Here is a 24,644-nt window from a genome sequence, read left to right as displayed (position 1 = left end):
GCATGATGGCATATAATGGAATGTGAAATGGTCATAGAAGTATCTAACAATTGTAGCAGCCCTGCACAAACGCCTTGTGTGAAATGGTTATCCGAGTTTACAAGCTAAAAATATTGAATGACATTTACAAATCTCTGTAATGCAACGTGAAATGGTCATAGAAGTATCTAACAATTGTAGCAGCTCTGCACAAATGCCCTGTGTGAAATGGTTATCCGAGTTTACAAGCTAAAAATATTGAATGACATTTACAAATCTCTGTAATGCGAAATTAGAGTGCAGCTCGAGAGGTACAGTAAACTTTCACTTGAGCAAATGTCGGTTTAACGAATATTTCAAAATGACAAACTTTTAAAAAATCCCTAGCGGTTTTCCTGTGCATTCTATGCAAAAATGTTTCAGTTAAACGAATTTCGGAATAGCGAATATTTCAGTGCAACGAACTTGATTGGTGGACCCAGGATTATTTTTACAATCAATTCAACGAAGTTTTGTGCTCTGCAGTGGTGACGTAGCCAATGCCCGCCATGCACGAGCCGCTGCCTCTGCAGCGGTGGTGTATCATTGCTGGCGTTTACAGTGCCGCCGAGGCAAAGCGGCGGTGCAGTAGACGAGAATGAACCACGTAGTGTGTCTGTTTTTTCTTTGTAATTGGTTCCGTTCGGCCATCTTAGTTTTGGGTAACAATGGCAAAATGGCAGCTTATGCGCCCACTTTCGTAATGAGTGCGACAAAACGGAAGCGGTTCTCTCTATCAGACAAGTAAAAAATCCTTCAGCGCCTGAGCAACGGTCAAAGGCAAGTGGGCGCTGCGAAGGACTATGGGATTCTATCATCAACGCTGTCAATGATAGTGAAGCAAAAGTCAAAGCTTGAAAGAGAAACTCCATTCAATTCCAACAGGAAATGACTCTGCACAGGATATTTCAAGTCAGTGGACGATACCATTGCGGTATGGCTTCGCCACAGCGACAAGCTGTGCCAGAGGAAGTGCAAAAAAACCATAGACTCTCTGGACAGCTTTGTTGCTTCATGCACTTTAAGAGCGCTGGTGCAAATGAAAATGAGATTTTCTCAAAAAATGTGAAAGGCAGTAACGTAACTGTTATGCACATTGTATATATCGATGTTCATGACTCCATAAATTACATTTCAAACTTTTGACTCAATGTATGCTGTGCCCTATGCTTAGGGTGACCATATTCCTCAAGGTAAAAGATGGAGATTTTTACCTTGAGGTACCTGGAGATTGACATTTTACCTGGAGATTGACATTGGGAAAAAAAATTTAATGAAATGACTGCTGTTATTTCAGAACGTCACCATATTGCACAAAATTTTACTCTCTGGGTAAATATCCCCCCCCCCCCCCCCGCGTTCACGCCGCTTCTCAGCGACAGTATGCGGCTGCTCATTACAAAACAATTAACCCACTTGGCCCCACTGTACAACCAGCAACCCAAGCTAACCCAGGTCGCCGGAAAAGAAGTCCCAAACTATTCAGTTCAGCAAAGTTTCGTCAACATTGTTTTTTTTGTTTGTTTTTTTGTGTTAATCCTAAAAAAGAAATGTAAATATCACCAAATGCTCAACAACAAAAAAAATGTCAGAGGAAAAAAGGTAAGTACACTCTGTGGATTGAGGTCCGCTGCTTACAAACAGGCACCTTTCCACTAAGCTATGCTACTTTTTTTTTTTATTGCAAACTGAAGTTTCTTGTAATCATTCGTTTTATACGAGACCCACCAAGTTTCGCGTCGTGCGTATAGCCATTTCTGGTCGAGGTGCACACGCTCGTGCATATAGCTTAATTCATATTTTAAAGTACCTACGGCTATTTTTGTAAAATATACTTGTAACGAGTAGGCATAGTTTCAGTTGGTTTCAACTAGCTTGGTACCAATTTCGAAACTATGCACTCCTGCAAAAACGGGACATGATTCTTTATTGGGACAAAAATACGGGACAGCAGAAGCGGACCTCAAAAACGGGGCTGTCTCGGTCAAAACGGGACGTCTGGTCACCCTACCTACGCTGTTCCGTATTCTAGTGAATATGTTCAGTTTAGCACACTATTTCCTTGGGTCCTTTGAAGTTCGCTCAATGGAGAGTTTACTGCACTTCGATTTTGCGGTATACGTATTATGCTAAAGAATTTGAAGAGGAAATATCAAGTATATGTACAAATATAGACCTCATGCTCCTGCATACATAATACAAATTACATATATACTGTATATATATGTGTTAGCTTGGCCCAGCTCGTTTGTCTACTTGTTTTTTGTCTTGCCTAGGCGGGATCTGTAATGGATCCTCAATACGTGACTTTTGCAAGCGCAGCGAGCGCACGGGGTTGCGGGCCCAGCTTGTTTACGCTCTGCGAGAGCGTGAACTGAACTTCGCCCATAGCGCCTGCCTAGGAAGAAGACACCGCTTGTGCCTGCGTGGGAAGAAACCTCACACAGAACGACCGGAGGCACGCCACGTATACGCACGCAAGAGACCATGTAATCAGAAGTTAATCTAGTATAATAAACGCTATTTCATTTTCTCAAATCAACGTCGAATTATTAAATAACGGAACGTCAGCACCCGGCCACCGCTGACATGGCGCAGCCGACAGGATCCGCAGAATCCAACGAAACCGGTGACCACGCCCTGATCATGGACTCCAACAAGGGAAGGGAAACCACCAATCAGGACACCATGCGTCAAGAGATACAAGATATCAAAATTCAACTCCAGCAACTAATCCTGGCCTTCAACAACGCACTTTCAACGCCACACCCAGGAAATGGCGTCAACGTGACGGACCGAAACGGACCAGAACGAGAAGTAACCACGACGGATGCTTCTGCGCTGGGCACGACAACGCAGGTGAGCGGCAACGCAACAACGGTTGATTTGCTGTCGGTCATCGTCCAAACGCAACAACAACTGGCCGAGACCTTACGACAGTCCACGAGGCCCCTCCACGTCCACTCCACGAGCGACACTTCGCACGCAATTCCCACGTTCGAGGGGGAGTCATACGAAAAGGTCGCTGAGTGGCTTCGAGAAATCGAACGAGTGGCTCTCCTCGCAAACTGGACACCAAACCTCACTCTGCTCAACGCCGTCACCCGCCTTCACGGTGCCGCACGAGACTGGCACAAGTCATACGGTTCCCGGATCGACGACTGGGAAGTATGGAAGGAAGCCATGAAGGAACGCTTCCAACGAAAAATGGGACTTCAACAATTTTTGGAGTACCAACAACGCCGACAGCTCCGCCACAACGAGAGCATTGTGCAGTACATCTACGCGAAGAATGCCATGCTCGAGAGAGCTCCCTGTGAGCTAGGAGCCAGCGAACGGATCTTTTTAATCCTACACGGAATCACAGAGGATAAGTGGGCCAATCCCCTGGCAGCCCAAGGCTGTAAATCGGTCCTCGAGCTGATTGACTGCGCGACGACTTTGGACCACCGCCGTCCCAGAGAAAAGACTTAACCACGCAAACAAGGCACGCACGAGCATTCGATGTCAACGCAGCAAACAACAGGCGTCCCGACCCGCACCCTGACGAATGCCCCACCACCGAAACCCTTCAAACGCACGAGGCAGAGCAACTGTTTTAATTGCTACCAGCCCGGTCACTTCTCCAGGGACTGTCCAGAGCCGAAAACTGCAGCGACCATCCGTGCAGAGGAGAAACGCGCACAAAAGGGCACGGGTTCAAACGAGAAGAATGTTCACTGCTTCTTGCGCACGACAGGAGATTCTCTCCCCATCGTCACTGCCTTCACGGATAACCGTCCTTTGAAGGCGTGCATCGACACTGGAGCCAACGTATCGATCATCGATCCCAGGGCACTACCCCAGAACGCTGGCGTATCGTCGTGGTCCCGAGCAGAGGAATTCGTCAGCGTTTTGGACAACAAGCTGACGCCTGACAAGTGCACGTCTCTGACGATCAGCGTTGGATCAACGACGGTCAAGGTACCGGAAATACTCATTCTTCCACTCCCCAAATCAATTGACCTACTTCTCGGATCAGATTGGCGCCAACTCGCTAACGTGGAAGTCACGTTTCACGTTTCGACCGACATAACCATCGTTGAACTACCTGAACGTTACGATTCGCCCGCCGAGATTCCAAAAACGGCAATCTCCGGAGAAGCTCTGGTGTCCAACTTTCTGGAGAAACTGCCCCAAACCGAACGCCTGGCCATGTTCGTGAAGTTCGAGCCAGCACGGAATGACATCGAAGCAGCCCTAATGCAACGAACCCACACGGCTGTGGACAGCATTACCGAAGACGCCTCGCCGGAAGAACGTGAAAGACTTTTTGGGATACTCACAAAACACCACGCTGCGTTTACGACGGTGGAGGAACAACTGGGCACCTGCCCACACGCCGAGCATTTTATCGAGCTACGCGACGAGATCCCCGTGGCGTCGCGGCCCTATCGATGCTCCCCAGCCGACCGGGAATTCATCAAACGACAGGTCGAAGACTATCGCGAGCGTGGAATTGTTCGCGAAAGCCAAAGCGAATATGCTGCACCGACGCTTGTGGTAAACCAGCCGAACCATCCCTCGACTCCCAGACGAATGGTTCCCGACTACCGAAAATTGAACGCCAAAACAGTCAACCCGCTGTACCCCATGCCTCGAATGGACGACGCACTCGACGATGTAATGAGGGACGGCTCCCGTTACTTTACTGTTATGGACGTCAAGACCGCATTTCTCACCATCCGAGTGAAGCCGGAAGATGTTCACAAGACAGCCTTTGTCACTCCAGATGGCAAGTATGAGTATCTCCGCATGGCCTTCGGGTTCTGTAAAGCGCCCCAAACTATGCAAATGGTCATGCGAAGAACTTTCGACGGACTTCCCCGAACAGCAACGTACATGGATGACATTGGCCAAGGCGCAAAAACCGCAGCTGAGGCTCTGGAACTTCTAGACGAAGCCCTACGACGCATCGTTGTGAACGGACTCCGCATGGACATTGCGAAGTGCCAGTTCGTACGAACCAGCGTTCAATTTCTCGGGAATGTGATCACGGCGGAAGGCAGAACACCCGATCGTCAGCGTGTTTCTGCAGTCGACAAGTTTCAGCCTGAGAGGGATGCAAAGCATCTTTACTCATTCCTACAGTTCCTAAATCACTTCTGAAAGTTCATCCCGGACTTCGCAACACGATCATCACCGCTGCGTGAGCTACTGCTGAGGGACGCGAGCTTCGAGTGGTCTGACGAACATCAAAGGATCGCCGACGACCTGAAGCATTGTCTGAAAACTCCGCCGGTTCTGGCCACCTTTCGGAGTGAGTGCCCCAGCACGGTTCACGTGGACGCGAGCCAAACGGGCTTTGGAGCGATCCTGACGCAGAGACACGACTCGTGCGACAAGGTAATTGAATACGCAAGCAGATCTTCGAACGCGCACGACAGCACCTTGCACATTAACGTTCTCGAGTGCATGGCGCTACACTGGGCCATCACGAAAAAGTTCGCAATATACTTGCGCGGAGGCCCCCGATTTGCAGTCATTACGGACAGCATGTGCCTCACATACCTTGTTAAGAACGGCCTGACCAACCGAAGATTTGCACGATGGATCCTCGACCTTTCGGACTACGAGTTCGAAATTGTACCGCGAAATTGCGCTTAAGTGACATCGTCGACAACATGAACAACCAAATGAGAAGAAATAACTTGCTGATTAAAGGGATTCCTGAGGAGGGAAACAAATCGTGGGCTCAGACTGAACGAATCGCACTTTCCTTCTTTTCGGACCGGTTGCAGCTAAACGTCGGCGATATAGAAAGGGCGCATCGTGTTGGCCGCAAAAGGGAAGGTTTTAACAGACCAATTATTGTCAAGTTCCTACGTTTCAAGAGCAAGCGCGATGTGCTCCATGGCGCATCGCGACTAAGGTCGACTGACACCCCGCGAGTTTGGATAGAGGAAGACTATTCGCCAAAAGTGAGGAAAATTCGAAAAAAACTTTGGGATTATGCAAAATCGGTCCGAACCACGCGCGATGGGGTAAACCTTGCTTTTGATAAGCTCTTTATCAACAATCAGATGTATGTTTACTGCGACGAAACCGATAGTGTTTTGCCTGCCTCGAGGGAACAGAGAACTGCAGACGCGCCACGGGATCTACAATCGTGACACAAAAAATATAAATCCAAACCTAGAACAACTGTGAGCGCCTGCAATCAGCACCGCCCTCTCTCATTTTTGCTAGCAAACTTTAGAAGCCTTTTGCCAAAACAGGATGACCTCGCAAGCAGCATTATTTCATGCTCAGCAGATGTTATTGTTGCAACCGAAACGTGGCTTACCGATACTATTTCAAATTCCAGTTTACTTTTAAGCGACAATTTTAACATATTTCGTAAGGACCGAATTTCCAAACGAGGCGGTGGCGTAATCATTGCAGTTCGAAAGGACATATCTTGCACTCTGATTTCAATCGACTCTCCTCTTGAAACCCTTTGGGTTTCCATTGGTACCGTATCCTTTCAGGATATTATAGTTGGAATTTGTTACCGACCACCTGATTCAACATGTGAATTTGTCAACAGACTAACAGATATTCTAGAATTTATTCATTTCGAGTATCCACATTTACCACTTATATTGGCAGGTGATTTTAATTATCCTGGGATCGATTGGTCCAACCTCCAAGTACGTAATACTTGCTCACGTGTAGAAGAGTGTTTAAGTTTTATAAATCTCTTAGATTCATTTTCAATGAAACAATTGGTAAATGATCCCACATGCGGAGATGCAGTACTGGACCTTGTTTGTGCCACTCACCCCGAAAACATGTCTGTACGCGTGCTGGATGAAATTAGCGACCATAGAATTGTTTATTTCTGCTATAAGATATCGGATGCTACGAGAGTGAACCTAAAAAAAGTGATATATGACTACTCTAAGGCAAATTATAGTGATATTGCGGTAACACTGTCAGACTTTTTGATTCAGTATGAAAGCACCTTCCATACACGCTCTGTTGAAGAAAACTGGGTTTCAATAAAAAACAAACTAATCTATATACGTGATGCTTTTGTTCCTAAGTTAATCATTAACCCGAGTGAGGGTTGTCCCTGGTTTTCACGAAGCGTAAAACGCTTGATCTCCAAAAAGAAGAAACATTTCAGGAAGGCCCATTCTTCAAATTCAGACCGTGACTGGCAGTCGTACGAAGATTGTGCGCGCTTATGCAAAAATGAGATAAGAAAGGCAAAGAATAGTTTTTTCAACGACGATTTATCTAGCATACTAAAAACAAATCCAAAGAAGTTCTGGCATGTCGTAAACCCCAAAGAAAAAAATACATTTCCTTTACTTCAAGAAGGTGACGTAAAGCTTTCTGCATCCGAGTCCGCTTTTAAACTTAACACATTTTTTGGCGAAGTGTTTACCGACGAGCTCCCTTTATCTGACCGCCATGTTACACCTACAATCGTCATTCCAGAAATGGACGATGTGCAAATTAATATTGATGGTGTTATCAGTGCTATTAACCGCTTGCCGACAAAATCCAGCCCGGGTCCTGATGGTGTATGCTCGAAGCTACTTAAACTAACAAAGGATGTATCAGGTGCCGTACTTGCCAGCTTATTCCAGCAATCGCTTAATACTGGCCACATTCCGAACGAATGGAAATCAGCAAATGTCGTGCCGATTTATAAATCTGGTAATCGGAATTGCCCCACAAATTATAGACCAATTTCATTGACCTCTGTTCCTTGTAAACTTTTAGAACATATAATATATTCATCTGTCATGAAACACTTAGTCTCAAACAACCTGCTATTTCCCAGTCAGCACGGCTTTCAACGTGGTCTTTCGTGTGAAACCCAACTGTTTGAACTGGTAACGGATTTGCATACCTGTATTCACTCATCCTCACAAATCGACGCTATTTTTATAGACTTTTCGAAGGCCTTTGATCGTGTACCACACAGTCGTCTGATAAAAAAACTACAATATCTCAAAATTAATGATAAGGTAATTACATGGATTCGTGAGTTTTTGCACGATAGAAAACAATCAGTACTTGCAAATGACATCACCTCACCACCTATACATGTCAAATCTGGTGTCCCTCAAGGATCCGTTATTGGACCACTTTTGTTTTTAATTTATATAAATGACCTCCCCAACAACATTTCTTCAAAGATTCGCCTATTTGCAGACGACTGTGTGGTATACCGTCAAATATCTAGTCAAAGCGACTGCCTGGCCCTTCAAAGTGATTTGGATATCATACTTTCATGGTGTGACACGTGGCAAATGCAGATAAATATAGATAAAACAAAAATAATGACATTTACCAATCGTCGCTCATCTTTTCAATACGACTACAAAGTTATAGATTCAAAATTGGATAAAGTATCCACATATAAATATTTAGGAGTCCACTTAACTTCCAACCTCTCCTGGAACACTCATCTAGATTATATCCTTAGGAGGGCTAACCAGTCACTTGGTTTCTTAAGAAGGCATTTATATATGGCAACAGCAGAAACGAAGCTACTTGCATACTCTACCCTCATTAGGCCCAAGTTGGAATATGCAGCTATAATTTGGAACCCGCATCAAAAATATTTAATTAATAATTTAGAATCATTACAAAACAGGGCCACCAGGTTTATACTAAAAACGTATTCACCTATAAGCGTCAGACAACTTAAGAGTTCACTTGGTTTATTGACTCTCCACCAGCGAAGATACCTCGCAAGGTTATCACATTTTCATGAACTCTATCACAGTTCCTCAGATTTCCGTCAAAACAACATTCTCCCACCGGCTCGCATTTCCCCTCGTCATGATCATTGTTACAAAGTTCATATTCCATTTGCAAGAACTAATCTGTTCAAATACTCCCCGTTCATACAAGCGGCGACTGAATGGAATGAGTTGGCAAGCGAAATTGCGACGGTCACTGATCATGATACATTTATGTTGTTATTGCGTGAATCTTTAGGGTAGTGAATCATATATTGCCCTGTATGTTTGTTACTTCCTCGCTGGGTCTATTGCTTTTTTTCTAGCACGTCGACTGCCTCCAATGATGTGAGTGCGTGTGTGGCTTTTTTGTTATGTAATGTCTTCCCTTCATGGTTCTGTTTAGCGTGACACGATGTCTTCTATTTTTTCTTGTAAAATATTGTATGATTATGTAAAAGTTTATACGACACCCCCCTCTATGTAATGCTCCTTTGGAGCCTTTAGAGGTATGTAAATAAATAAATAAATAAATAAATAAATACACCGGCCGAGTAAATCAAACAAGGCCCTCTCCCGTCAGTACGACCCGGAAGACTCCCAGACTGTTCTCACTTTCGCCGGAGCGATCAACCCCTCCCCCACCTGCTTGAATGCGGAAGTGAGCTCGAACAGTCGCCTACGGGAACAGCAACAGATCGACCCGCTATGCCAACGACTAGCGTCACAGCCCAGAAACGACTACGGACGGTCGAATGGGATCTTATTAAAAATGGACGAAAACTTCAAGAGAATCGTTGTGCCAGCCACGCTTCGAGATTCTGTTATGAACATATGCCATGACTCGACTGGACAGATGGACGTCGAGCGAACGACGGAACAAATCAAGAGGAATTACTGGTGGCCTCAGATGTCGCGAGACATTCGGGAGTACGTTTGATCGTGCAACACGCGCCAACGTGTGAAACAACGAACCACAACTCGAGAAGGCGCTCTGCAACCTTGCGCAGTTCCGGACCCTCCGAACACGACGGTCTCTCTCGACCATTTCGGACCACTGGAAGAAAGCAACGGTCAAAGGTATGTCCTCGTTTGCATCGACCACGCGACTCGCTACATTGACGCTGTCGCCGTGCCATCTACAGCAGCACACTTCTACGTCGACTACCTCTTGAATCGTTGGATTCCGAGATTCGGCGTGCCCACGACAATTGTCACCGACCAGGCTAAAAGCTTCGTCAACAAACAGACTGCTGCTCTGTACAGACGACTTGGAATCACGCACGTGACCTCACCACCCTACTGGCCTCAGGCCAACGGTCTTGTCGAACGGATGGTAGGGACGCTGAAGAATATAATTCGAAAACTCATCGAACCTCACAAGAATTGGGAGGTTCTACCCGAGGCAGTTTTCTCTGTCAGCGTTCCGCGACAGAGTTCATCACGCTTCAGCCCCTTCGAACTTATGCACGGTTACGTCCCGAAACTTCCCGGACAGCTCAACATCGGAACAGTTGAGGCTGACCTAGACGAGACGACTAGACTCCACAGGTTGGCGAGACAGCGGCACGACGCGAAAAACAACTTGGAAAACTTTCAAGCTTCGGCCAAAAGCCGGTATGACGCAAGGAGCAAGACCCCGAGATTTAAAATCGGCGACTCCGTTTACTGCAGCATCGGAGCGAGGTCAAGCACGATGGACCCATTCTTCGAGGGCCCGTTCGAGATCAAGTCCTTTCCAATTCCAAACACCGTGGTCATATAAAGGCTGCATTCCATAAAAGGACGACAAAACTAAAGAAAGGCAAACGTCGAGCAACTCCGCCGACACAATACACGCACACCAGCGGCACCAGAGTTATCCGACACCTGCGTCGGCCGAGCGCTCTCCGGCGCGGATGAAAGCGATGAACGTGAAGACGAGAACGGATCCGAGGCCCCAACGCGCGATAAAGGAGACTACGGAGCACTCATCAGCGTCGAGGTTGACGCTGTGGGTCAGCAACTGTCAAGGACGCGCAGACCTCCGGCCTACCTTGCGGATTACGCGTTGGAGTGATTTGAGGACAAATCAATTTTAAACCGGGGCGTGTTAGCTTGGCCCAGCTCGTTTGCCTACTTGTATTTTGTCTTGCCTCGGCGGGATCTGTAATGGATCCTCAATACGTGACTTTTGCGAGCGCAGCGAGCGCACGGGGTTGCGGGCCCAGCTTGTTTACGCTCCGCGAGAGCGTCAACTGAACTTCGCCCATAGCGCCTGCCTAGGAAGAAGACACCGCTTGTGCCTGCATGGGAAGAAACCTCACACAGAACGACCGGAGGCACGCCACGTATACGCACGCAAGAGACCATGTAATCAGAAGTTAATCTAGTATAATAAACGCTATTTCATTTTCTCAAATCAACGTCGAATTATTAAATAACGGAACGTCAGCACCCGGCCACCGCTGACATATGTGCGTGTGTGTGTGTGTGTCTAGCCTTGGCTCTTCTTGTACACTAATAAAACCTTTTTTTTTCTGCACTTTACCCTTTTTTTTGTGTGTGACATTTTTCACCATCAAATTAGATCTTTTATTTTTATCATCCCATGGCTGCTGTGTCTACGCACCCTATATTTGCCTATGGACAAACACGCGCCCCTGACGTCACGCAGCTGCGGTGGCGCTGCCGGACGCACTGCGCATGCGCTGATGCTTCACTTCTCCCGAATTCGGTTTCTGCGCACGCGCAGTGCCCACACCTGGTGTGGGCAAATGCGGGCTTGTTTGTAAACAGTGCGTCGGTCTATATATAAACGAAGGCATTTGTAAACATTCACCAGTTTCTTTTTACATATATATAAATTAATTATTTATTATAATATAATTTATATGAGGAGGAAAGGAGGGTATGAAGGACCCTCCCCTCCTCCATACCCTCCCTCCCACCCCACAGTTTCTTCGCTAAATTTAGCTGGAAAATTGACGCCATGTGACGTCAACGCCAATTCATTTTCCCCGCCAAATTTAGCAGAGAAAATGACACAACATGACTTTGGCTGTGTTCCAAATCCTACCTAAATGAATCCGAGTTACTCGGGCGGACTGTATCATGTGACAGCACAGATTGAAAAACGCTGGATGTGGGTAGGTTTTAGAACGTCAAGGGTACGAAACCCTTACCTTGGAGTAAGATCGAGTAAATTTTGGAACACGGCCTTTTTGTCACGTCACCTATGAACAAATTCTGTTTGTCCGCTAGACTTAGCGGGAAAATTGACGTCACGTGACCTCAACACCAATTCAATTCCCCGCTAAATTTGGCGGGGAACTTGAATCGGTGTTGAGGTCATGCGATGTCAGTTTTACCGCAAAGTTTAGCGAAGAAACTAAATACGCAGTGTTACATTACGGGACGTCACAGACCTACACACCAATTCAGTTCTTTCGGTAAGTTTAGAGGGGAATTGAATCAGTGCATAGGTCTGCGACGTCCCATAATGCAATGCGCACGGTTACGAAAACGGCGACGCCACAAAACACGGGTACAGGTGCCTAAGAGATGCACTCTAAAACAATGTGCTCCTTCTTGCCGAAGGGCCACTGGTACATCCTATTTACGGTGCCTGAAATATGTCTCTGACCAAGGCACATAATGTCCTATTTTTCCGATACATCGAAAGTGGTTCCGAAGTGGCAACGATTGACACCGCAAAAGCCAGAGTATTGTGCTCAGGGTGTCGAACCGGAACCGAACCGAACCGAAAACCGGAACAGAACCGTTATTTTTAGCCGAACCGGAACTGAACCGAACCGAAATCTTCGCCGCCATCTTGGAACTGAACCGGAACTGAACCGGAAAAAAATATAACGGTAACCGGTTCAAAACAGTTCGCGGTATTTTTTTTTGTTAGTATTACAAATTTATTATTTGGGAATAAAAAGCTGGCAGCTGTGTTCCTATATTTATCAAATCGTCATATACAGATTTGCAATGTATAATAAATCCTGGTTTTCTGCGGCGCTTTCTTATTGGCACTGTGATTAGCCATGTGTCACATCGTCACGTGACGTCATGATGTCAAGACATGCTGTCAAGTAATGTCACATCACGTGACGTCACGTGACTCACCGCGTAGATTCAAATTAAGGACGTCGCTAGATCTATTAACGTTGTTGATACCGTGACGTCACATGACATCACAACTTCGCACTGAGAGTCGCGTGACACAATGATGTACCCGATTGTCATGATCCCGAGTCGAATGCTCTGGTTCATGACAACCAGAATCGCCAAACATTCGGGTGACGGCTCGTGTTCAACTCAAAGATTATGATGGGCCCGAGTCCCACTAGAACTAGAAACAGAAACAAACGACAGCGACAAGCCTCAGACACATGCAGCTTGTTCGCGATGGTACCTTTATACGGCTTTGAGTTGTTCGGTGCTCGAGAAGTTAGCACGAGCGTTTACAAGCCTGCAAATGGTACCATCGTGTGCATGATACTCATGTTTGAGCATAGCCTTCTTTATTCTACGAAGCCTGTCAAATCGCGAAATACTCTGGTTTAAGGCTAGCCGCTGACGTTTGTTTCTGTTTGTCGCTTTAGTGGTGCTCGGGCATTGTAGCCCAACTAAAACTATATCTGAAGATCAGCCCATGCTCTCTGCTTTGCCAACCCTGCGTATGACTATGATAAACACTGACGGTGTGTATATTAGGATCAGATCACGTGGCTGATAGTTCTAATTGCGAGTTGAGGAGGGGAAAGCAATTTTATTTCTTTCTTTCGACTGTCTGCCATTTCGCGGAGGGGCAAACTAATGGATGCTTTTGTAAGTTATCAACGTCAGGGATTACATTTTAGCGGTATTTATTGAACTTAAGGTAAAAAAAAAATGCTGCACGACCAATTTTACATGTATGCACACCCTTGAGGCTCCCAAACATGTTTTCGTTATTGCTGAACTGCCTCAAAAAGTTGTCCCGAGAATAGAAGTGTTAAAGGGTCTAAATGTGACGTATTAGTTCGACGTTACATGAAAGTATTAGTGTGTACGGGAGGGATACCTGAAAAGAAAGATCCTAGTGGCCTCAGGGGGATAGCAGCCGCTCTAAGTCTCACATTAGTGTCGTTCTCAAGTTCTCCAAGTTTCGACCGTCCTGTATTTTGTTTAAACTTCACAGCGTGGTGCAAAGTAAAAGCAAGGAAGAATTACTGTTAACAAGTGACACAAATATAATTGTCGAGTGAACACCACTCAATACGGAGCAGGCAATCCCTGACGAACAAAAAGTATCTTGAGGAGCAACTAAAAAAAAAAGGGGAGTGGGGAGGGGGGTAGTTTTAAAGCATACTGTGTCGTAAAGATTCCTCTGCCCCGCATTTTCGGCGCAGACTACAAAGCGTGTCCTGGAAACGGTAGTGACAGATGGGTAGTTGGTAAAACTTTTATTTGTAAAAACACTCTTGCCAGAAAGCACGTTTTCGTCGTGCGAGTTACTCGCGCCGTGCCTAACGCCGATGCACCAACAAGAAAAATGTGTGCCTCTCAAATACACAGCTTGCACTGAGCGCGAAACTTTTGCAGCGTGCATTTTGCCCCACCGAATTTGATATTCTCAGCAAGAACAACTCGCAATGACAACCAGTATCTAGTGCGATTACGTCACGTGCAAACCATGTTAAATACTTCAGCTTTCTGGTGAAGTGCGACGTTCGCAACACCAGCAGTAGACGTCCAAGGTGTAAAGTTGTGTAGTATTTATAGCAGTCTCGCGATGATATACGGCAGCCTAATGAGATGTTGGAGCACATGACTGATAAGGAACAGAGTCGTGAAGTAAGGTTCCAAAACAAGTGCACGTAAAACCTAAGATACCATTAGCCTCCCGAGGTAGTATCTCGCGGCGTTTCGAGCTGAGGTAAGCTGATGCCCAAAAGTGATTTATATTAGGATTTATAAAATCTTCGTTTGCCCTGCGCGGAATCTATGTTTAATTAGGAATATCATGTTATGCATTTCTATGCATCTCTTTTTGCAGTAAAGCGTTGTGTAAGGGATTATTTAGAAAAAATTGCGTGTCATCTCCTTATTTCTGCCCATTTCGTGTATTTGCCATCCGATATATCATGTGACCACAGTGTTTTTTGGCAAACCCTGCAACCCAGTATTTTACACTGCAAAACAGCTAACAAAAGCACGTTGCCGAAGACTCAACAGCTGGCGTATTTTCGAGTATCGTCCTTCCGTGTCGGTCTCAGGCGGTTATGTGAACTTCATAAAGTCAAATTTATCGATGATAATAAAAATATACTTAATTCCTGTCTGAATATTTGGCAGCATAAATAGAAGATCCTCACCTCAAAGATATGTAAGTAAATGCACCTTTAAATTATCTGAAAGATGTTCTGCAAATCTTTTTCGGCGCTTTTATCCTCTATAGACACGTACGTTATAGGTGATTCGGAAAATGTTTAAATATTTTTTTATTTTGAAGCTAATTTAAATACCTATATGTTCCTCACGCATATATAACTTCTCAAATACATAGAAGTTTATTATCGCCTTTTTATGTGTTTTTATTATCGCGTTTTTTTACTGGAACGAATGGTGGAACTATGACGATTGCACACTTAAACTCTCAGAAAGTGTCCGATTAAGTAGCTTCCGAATTGAGTAGAGCACGAAATACCACTCTGTTCTATTTAACAAAAATCATCAATTAGCGAGGGTGATGCTCATTTGCAAATTAAATTGACCGGCATTTTGTCAAGAGCAAACCACAACATCCAGGCTATGCCAGTTTATCCAATATAAGAAAATGTACACATGGGTGAGCACTGTTTTAGGTCAGATTCGATCTCAGTACGAAGGTGCTCATAGATTAGAGTGAACAATTTCAGCCACTCCTTTTCGCATGACTCGTCGCCCGCATCATGGTGCTGAGAGCAAACAATGCTAGTTAGAAAAACAAGCATTGCGATTGTCGCTTAGTGTTTCTATAAAATACAGACTGGAAGGACTTGTCCCGTTACTTTCGTGACAGTTTGAAAATTATATTGCCTTAAGCTCAGTCGTCTCGTCATCATATATATATATATTGTGAAACGTATTCCGTAAAACACATTTTATGGTATATATGGCGACGAGGTGCCCATTTCATGATTTTATTCACTGTAATTAATTCCTTAGTTCAAGGGCAAAACCACGATTCAACATCTGATACTGCGATGCAAAGTTGTACCAATCACGGGTATTTTAGGCAACCTACTTCACTTCGCGAAAACATTTCGATTCAGGTACAATGTATGTGACTCTGGTAAACGAAGGGATGTTGAGTCGTATAAACTCGACGTTTTGTATGTTAATGTAGATTTTCTTTTCTTGTTGTGTAGGAATAAATAACAGAATTTTTTAATTTTTGTACCTGAAAATAAAACTGGATTGAACAAACGATAAAAAAAAAAAAGAAGAAAACTATATACTGTAAACGACTTATTTTTCGTGGGCTCAATATTTCGCGATTTAGGTCAAAGCTGAAGTTTTGGAATAATTCGCGGGTTGTAATTTTCTCGACCGCGGTGGAATCTCAATATAAATTTCAATGTGTTTACATTTTACCGAAATTGTTCGCGGGACCCATTTTTCGCGAATTGTAGGCGATTCGCGAAATTCTCAAGAAGAGGTCCTCGCAAAAATCAGATCGTTTACAGCAGTTAGTTTCACGGCCTAAATAGTGCCTATTGACAGAACAACGCGGAAAATATATTCTCAATTTAGCGGTTCAAACCGGTTCGAACCGGTTTGATCCGTTATTTTTTGCGCCCGGAACTGAACCGGAACTGAACCGAAAGCCGTGAACCCGAACCCGAACCGAACCGATAAAAATATTGGTTCGACACTCTGATTGTGCTGTCGGATGTCGCAATCCCGGTGGTCGGTGCCAATAGTTCCGACAAAAAGTATGAGGAAACGCGAGTTTCGCTGTCGTCGCAGAGTCTCGACTTCTGGCTACTGAAGCTTTTGTGAACTGTCAAGCTAGAGAGTGACCTGCAACAGAACAGGTGTCTGCCACATGCCCCGCCACTGCTGCGACACCGCCAGAATCGTGGCCACGGCGGCAACGCGACACCTCTATGATGTCACCAGGCAGAAGTCGAGGGAGCACTTTTTAGGATGCCGTAAACAGGCTAGTTGCAGACGCATTCCAGGCACCACGTTTCCATTGCCTTTTGTACGTGGCAGCGTACATCAAAAGTAGTGATGAAAACTGCACTTTACCACCTAAGTGATTGTCCCTGAGATCTACGACCCCCCCTCTCATAGCTTGTATAACAGTCTTTCATTCGTGATGGTTTCATCCGCTCAAGCTAACTCTGTTGTGACCTGCACATGATCAAGTGCCTCATGCGATCAAAATGTTGTTCTTGGTGGTAAATGCGAAACAAAGCGTCATAAGAAAATTAAAAAAAAATCACCACAGTCATGACTAAAAAAAAAAGCATGTTTCCCATGAGCGTTTAAATAAATATGCCAGCTGCCATTTGAGCTTTCTTTGAACGTAATTGTTTTCTAATGCTCCAAATGTTTGCGCAAATGAGATATTATTTGTGAAGGATGTCCATTACATAATATCCCAGCCCAACTTGCAGTGAGTCTGTCTAGTGAAAGTGAAGATATTTTCTAGAATGCACTAGTTCTGCGAGCACTTACCTGGTCACACATGATTGCAACAACAAATATTCCAAAGAGTACGCTTTCAACCAGCAGGCATACGGAATGAATCCTGTGAGAGGATACAAAAGAAAAGGCCTGAGACAGAGGAGGGAATTATAGCATAATGATTCTGCAGATGCAGAATAATGTTATTGTTCACAGAATAATAGTACCAAAGCCTAAACAAAATAAAACAGTGCACGGCCCCGGCTCACTCGGGTCGGGTAGCACGCATTTCCTTCGGCCCAAGCCAAGCTCGGGCTTGAACAAAATTTTTTTTGGATCCTGCCCAAGCAGTTGTGTGCCACAAATTCTAAATTGTTGATAACAAAAAGTGTGCTAATTGATCTCTTAGTTTGAAAACAAACAAGCAAATTACAAAGTCGCCATGTCGCAGTTAAAAAGAAAAAGTTCTCTTGCATTTGGAAAGTCTTCAAGTGGATGAAAGAAAATGTATGGACTCCACCAGCATAGTGGGAGAGTGCAGGCAAGAAATCAAGGAAACCCCAGCCGCAGTGCACAACATGAGTTTCTTTTTCCTCTGCTTTTCAAACTAAAGAAAAAAAAGTGTGGCCTCTATTTTTCATTTTGTGCAGGGAGTCATACTATGCACCAAAGAAAACCTAACATACCCAAGATAATTTTATGTTTATGCAGCTATTTGAAGATGCACTACAGACTATATTACACAATATTTACTGTGAAAAAAAAAAAAAAAAAAAACTCGGTCTATGTTTTAAAAAAAATTAAATCAATTATGCTCGCTTTATGCTTAGACAGTTTTTAGGGTAAAGACTGCAAACTTTCTCGAGCTCATGTTTATCATGTGTCGGGTTCGAGCTGGCCTCAGGCTCATATTTAAAAAAATTGTTGGGCTCAGGCTTTTGTTTAACCATTCTGTCGGGCTCAGGCTGGGCCCGGGCTGGGTCTCTACCGAGCCCGGTTGGGCCAGGCCTTGAAATTAAATATTTTGTAGGGCTTGAGCCGGGTCGGGCCAGACCTAGAAAGTCTGGCCCGTGCAGTGTTCTAATACAGTGTACTTGCGATAATTAAAACTCGGAAATTTCATCGCAGTTAATTGAATTAAAAAATTTTGGTTGTCCCGCTATGTTTTTAATGCATTTATAAACTACTTGATTCAAACTGCATTTTCGCTTACTTCATACCACTGTCGAGACCAGTTATAACGAAGTCAACAGCAATCATAAATCACTTCGCTATATCCGCTATTTTGTTACAACCAACTTCAGTTAACGAAGTGCAAAAGGATATGGGAAATCGTGATCGCTTTGCTGTAGCCACTATTTCGTTATAACCGACTTCATTATAACCGGTCTAGACAGTATTTGTTCCTCGCAGCGAGTTAGACCCGTTGAGTGCGCTTCTCACCGAGCACCTGTGTGCTGTGGGAAAGCAATGCACACAGAGCTCGCTGTCATTGCTTCTTTCGCGTTACGCAGGTGCTCAGTAAGAAGTGCACTCGATGGGACTATTCCACCACGATTATGCAAGTATAACTGTCCTGACAGTCTGCTTTCATTATTCGTGCTTGGTTTTTTTAATTTGCTGAAAAGGTTAAATTCGAGATTAAAGAGTGCTTGCATATAGCAAGCAGCTTTATAATTTCCCTCGATTAGGATAGCTGGGCGCCTCTTTAGGTTTAATATTGTCAAATATACCATTTACATGCCACCCTAATGTAGGCACTAGCATTTCTGAGGCCCTGGTTCATATAGTAATATTATAACTGAGGTTAGAAGAGGACGAGGGGAAGGTTGGGGACAACCTTCAAGAGTCCAGCTGAATTTTTGTTTAAACGAGCTGTGCAACGATTTAAACGTTAAAAGAATTTGCATCTTCAAATTTTGACATTGTTTATCTTGTCACGTAGGACAGAAAACACATCTCCTTCCTTCAAAATGTTGCGATTCCACTGTGTAATCGCGAGGCAAAAGTTAGAATATTTCCCGACTTGCAGCCGCGAGCGGCGGCCATGAGAACCACGCGGCATGACGTTGTAAGGTGCGAAGCACCCACACATCCATCTTTCTTACAAAAATAAAAGAGGTTGCTCAAGGCACAGTAGATGCATGCACCTCGGAGGGCTCGTGCAAGAGAATGCCCTGAAGCCGCCATTAGAGGCAGACACGTTGTTCCGTTGTCTCATTCTATGTCCTCACTTTAAATAATGTGGTAGGACCTCGCGGCCCCCAGATCTTTGGTGACCCAGTCGAGGACCATGGACAACGGCAAACCCCAAGGAGCAGTAGCTGGATCCTTGGCTTCCATTTCGCCGATTGCAGTCCGACTTTCGCCGTACTGGGACAGAAACCCAAGGGTCTGGTTTCTGCAGGCTGAGTCCCAATTTCCTCTCAACGGTCCGAAGAGCTAGGAAAGCAAGTACCACCATGTCGTCTCGGCGCTGTCACTGGCAGCTGCCGACGAAGAATACAACATTCTTGCGCAACCCTCGGCTACAGCTTCGTACTACCAGCTGAAGGCGGCTCTCCTGCAGGGAACCGGGGAATCAGATCGCTCCTGCCTTCAGGAACTTCTTTCGGCGGAAGAACTTGCCGATTGACGTCTGTCCCAGCTTCTGAGGCGGATGACTCGGCTCCTTGGAGATAGCACCAACGCGATCAGCGACGCTCTGCTGCGGGAGCTATTTATTCAGTGCCTGCCAATTAACGTCCAGATGGTGTTGGACGCCGCTACTGCTCTCGACCTCACAGGCCTCGCAGTCCTGGCAGACACCATTATTGAAGTTGCCACTCCACCCGTCGCCAGCGTTATGTCGGCGGCAGAAGACGGTAGCGAAGCGATGCCTGCCCTGCCAAGCACTCCACCGTCTGACGGCAAAATCGAGCAGCTTTGCCAGCGGTTGGAACAGACTGATACCGCAGCAACTCACCGGCGAGATCATCCACCCACTCAACAACAATGTGGACGTTCAACATCTCGTACAAGAAATGCTGACTGCTCCCGCTCGGCAAGTTCAGCGGACGTCTGCATATACCATCGCCGCTTTGGCTCCATCGCCCGGCACTGCCTTCGTCCCTGCTCTTGTAGCAAACCGATAGAGGCAACGAGTGGTCAGAGCCTACCAGGAAGTCGCCTATTTTACATTGCCGACAGGACTACTGGAACCCGTTATCTCGTTAATACCGGGGCTGAGGTAAGCGCTGTTCCTGCAAAACGCGCGAATCGGTCACAAACGCCCATCTACTACCTTCGGGCTGTGAACAACTCGTCGATCCCTGTCTACAAGGGAAGGTCCATCACCTTAAATCTTGGCCTCAGACGAGTCTACAGATGGGTATTCCTGGTCACAGACATAAGCAACGCGATCATTGGTGCTGACTTCCTACAACACCACAGCCTCTCCGTAAACGTCAAGGAGAGACGTCTGCTCGTCTCCACAACGCGACTCTCCGTGCAAAGTGCCTCAACAACTGACACAACAAGGTTCACGTCAGTCTGCTCTAACATCGACGGCCCATTCCGACCTCCCCTGCAGGATTTATCAAGCCTCACACGAGCACCTGACTGGACCAGACCGGTTTCGCATGATGTCCACCATCACATCGAAACAACGGGCGCATCGGTTCACTTCCGACCCCGTCGTCTGGCTCCAGAGAAACTCTGCATAGCTCATGAAGAATTTGAGCATATGCTCGAGCTTGGAATTATCCGACCTTCATCAAGCAGCTGGGCATCTCCCCTACACATGGTGTCCAAGAGGAACGGAGATATGAGACCAAGTGGCAACTATCGCGCACTGAACAAGAGCACAGTGCCTGATAGATACCCCCTCCCAAACACCCAGGACTTTACTGTCAACCTCCAAGGCGCTACCATTTTTTCGAAGGCTGACCTTACCCGTGCGTACCACCAGATTCAGTAGCTGACGAGGATATCTCCAAGACAGCGATTACCACTCTGTTTGGTCTGTTTGAGTTTCTCCGCATGCCCTTTGGCCCCAGTAATGCGGCTCAAACATTCCAGATTCATTGACGCTGTCATGCGCGAGCTTCCCTTCGAATTCGCCTATGTTGACGACTTGTTGGTCGCTAGCTCGACACTGGAGGAGCATTACAACCACCTCCATCTTCTTTTTCAAAGACTCTCAGATCACGGCATCATCACCAATGCCGCAGAAAGTGAGTTTGGGAGATCAAAACTAGAGTTTCTAGGACATCGACTGGACCAACATGGCATCAGACTTTTGCAGTCGAAAGTGCAAGTGATCAGAGACTTCCCAAGACCTAGCTCGATCACTAAGCTCCACCAGTTCCTCGGCCTGGTAAACTTTTACCGCCGGTTCGTTCCGAACTGTGCAAGACTGGTCTAGCGCCTTGACTCCGTCCTCACCAAGTCTCCGCATCCCTCATCTAACGTACCATGGAGTGAAGATGCGGAGCAAGCTTCCTGCAAAGTGAAGAACGTACTTGCAGACGTTGTACTTCTGCGACATCCACAACACGATGCCAGAACCTCGATCATGACTGATGCCTCAGCTACAGCTATTGGGGCAGTCTTACAACAGCAAGTGGACGGTGAATGGCAGCCCCTGGCTTCCTTTTCCAAGAAGCTGAAGCCTGCCCAGACCCGCTACAGCGTCTTTGGAAGAGAACCGGTCGCGGCGTGCTTGGCTGTCCAGCACTTCCGACATTTTGTCGAAGGTCGTCCCTTCATCATCTGGACGGACCATAAACCACTCACCTACGCCATCCGCAACTTTAGCTCTGTCTATACCCCTCGAGAGATCCGTCAGCTGGCTTTCTTGTCGGAGTTTACGACAGACATCCGGCACATCAAAGGGAAATCAAACGTCCCCGCTGATGTACTGAGCCGAATTGACACCGTACCTTCGCCTGCTCTGCAACTAGACATCACCTTGCTGGCTCATCATCAGGCATCCGACGAGGAGCTACAGCAGCTCCGGACATCAAACATCTCTCTCAAGCTGGAGGACGTTGAGTTTCCAGGAAGCATCACCATCGTCTGCGACACGTCCACAAGAATGCATCGCCCATTCATTCCGATTGCGCTACAAAGGCATCTTTTTGATGCCATTTATTCGTTGTCGCATCCCGGCGTGAAGGCAACACAGAAGCTGGTGGCCAATCGCCATGTTTGGCCTTGGCTCAAGTCCGACGTGCGTGACTGGGTGCGGACCTGCTTGGAATGTCAACGAGCCAAAGTTCACCGTCATCCTGTATTTCCATCCACGAGCTTCCTGCCACCAGATGTGTCGATTCGACAAGGTCCACATCGACCTGGTCGGACCCCTTCCAACATCTCACAAGGGCAACGATACATCCTGACGTGTATCGACCGCTTCACAAGGTGGCCGAAAGCTATGCCATTGCCCGACATGACTGCAGCCACCGTAACCAAGGCATTCGTGTCCTACTGGGTGGCACGCTTCAGATGCCCATCTGATATCGTCACCGACAGAGGGCGACAATTCGAATCTACTGGCCTGGTTGAGCGTTTACATTGTCACCTCAAGTCCGCGCTAATGGCCCACACGAACCCCAGCGAGTGGGTACAACAGCTTCCGCTCGTCTTGCTTGGGGTCCGAACGGCGCTGAAGCAGGACCTAGGCTGTGCAACTTCCGACTCGTCTATGGGACGACCCTGCGACTACCATCAGACTTTTTCGAGGTCGACCCCACTACAAACACAAGGCCAGAAGACTACGCCACAAAGGTGAAAAACATCTTTGCGGACCTTCGACCAGTGCCATCGTGAGCGGTATCTGCAAAGAGACCTTATGTCTCTCAAGATTTGCACAGCGCAACGCATGTATTCGTACGCAAACAGCCCGATGCAAACCACTTCAACCACACTACATAGGAACGTTTCCAGTTCTAGAAAAGAAGCCCAGTGGGTTCGTTGTACAGATTAATGGACGACCAGACACCATTGCGCTCAAGTGCTTAAAGCCGGCCCATCTGGAGCACATACCTGCGAACCTCATCAGTTCTGAGATACGCGAGGAAATGCCGAATTCTCGGACGAGACCTGCTCAAGTTCACTGGGCAAACCCATAACTAAAACTAACAGGGACTCTCTTCTTTTCAACCCCTTGTTGATGTTTCTCGCTAAGAAGGGGGGAGGGGGAGGGGAAGGGGGGGCATATCTGTAGGGTGCAAAGCACCCACACATCCATCTTTTCTACAAAAATAAAAGAGATGGCTCGAGGCACAGTACATGTACGCGTTTCGGAGAGCTTGCACAAAAGAATGCTCTGAAGCCGCCATCACAGGGAGACATGTCGTTCCATTGTCTCGTTCTATGTCCTCACTTCAAATAATGTGGTAGGACCTCGCGGCCCCCACGTCAAGGGAGGACTTGTAAAAAGATAGGAAGTTGTGCAAATAGCTGCCCGATAAAAGGTAATTTTTCTATAAATCTTGTCGTTCCAATATAAATATAAATCCGTCAAGAACCTGGTATCATTGATAAAACTTTTATTATACGCAGTTTTAGTGGCACCATCTATCCGAAGTCAACAAAACCGTGAGCTCTATCTGCTACCGCGAACAGCCGCCAGAAGTTGGAGGGGGAGGGGGACGGAACCGGATGGGGATGGCCGAACATCCAGTGACCTTAGCCAGACCCGGATAAGGCTTTCCTCCTTTCATCATGTCGATCGCACTGCGCAAGCACATGGTCGCGAGTGGGTGAGTTCTCGCTGCTCACCAATGGCTCTAGACAGAGGGCTTCTCCAGAACCCTGAGCGTCCCTTATTCACGTCACAGCACACGTGACCCGGAAGATGGTGAAGGAGTTGAAAGGTGCCAAAAACCTCAATCTTCGTCAATTTTCAAAATAAAAACTAAGACATTCCAGCCAAAAGTGGTTTTTTGTTCTTTACTTCAGAAAGGTTGAGACACCAACTCCCAAATTATTTAAGCAAAGCATTGAAATTGTTGCACAGCTCCTCTAAGTATTGTACAACGGTAGTAAAAGAGTTGGAGAAACTATTCGATATTCGATCAGAAAAAATTCAGACAAAACCACTCTTCACTTCGAACCTCACCACTTCACTCTGGACTTTGGTGGATCATATGATCATTTTACTATAACTTATGTGATCTTGGAACCTGGATTGATTATGTAGTTATGGGACCCCTCTTGAAATTCTACTGACGAACTTTTTGGCAGCACGAAAACATGGCAATTGTAATG

The 24,644-nt window shown here is 46.1% G+C and overlaps 1 protein-coding gene across 2 annotated transcripts in view; it reads right to left on the bottom strand.

Moving 5' to 3' along the window:
• Nucleotides 1-24,644, bottom strand: part of LOC115326296 (palmitoyltransferase ZDHHC3) — a 61,725-nt gene that overhangs the window by 17,575 nt on the left and 19,506 nt on the right. The window contains exon 6 of one of the 2 annotated variants that reach the window (XM_029987107.4): nucleotides 17,442-17,514. In XM_029987107.4, coding sequence (XP_029842967.1) covers nucleotides 17,442-17,514 — 73 coding nt within the window. Of the gene's footprint in view, nucleotides 1-17,441; nucleotides 17,515-23,962; nucleotides 24,111-24,644 lie in introns of those variants that run through there. The other variant, XM_029987108.4, reaches the window with a different exon arrangement.

Source organism: Ixodes scapularis, unplaced genomic scaffold, assembly GCF_016920785.2.
Source record: "Ixodes scapularis isolate PalLabHiFi unplaced genomic scaffold, ASM1692078v2 PGA_scaffold0__279_contigs__length_252992795, whole genome shotgun sequence".
Lineage (NCBI taxonomy): Eukaryota > Metazoa > Arthropoda > Arachnida > Ixodida > Ixodidae > Ixodes > Ixodes scapularis.
The sequence above is the reverse complement of the archived record's forward strand: the minus strand, read 5'-3'. Positions and strand labels throughout refer to the sequence as shown.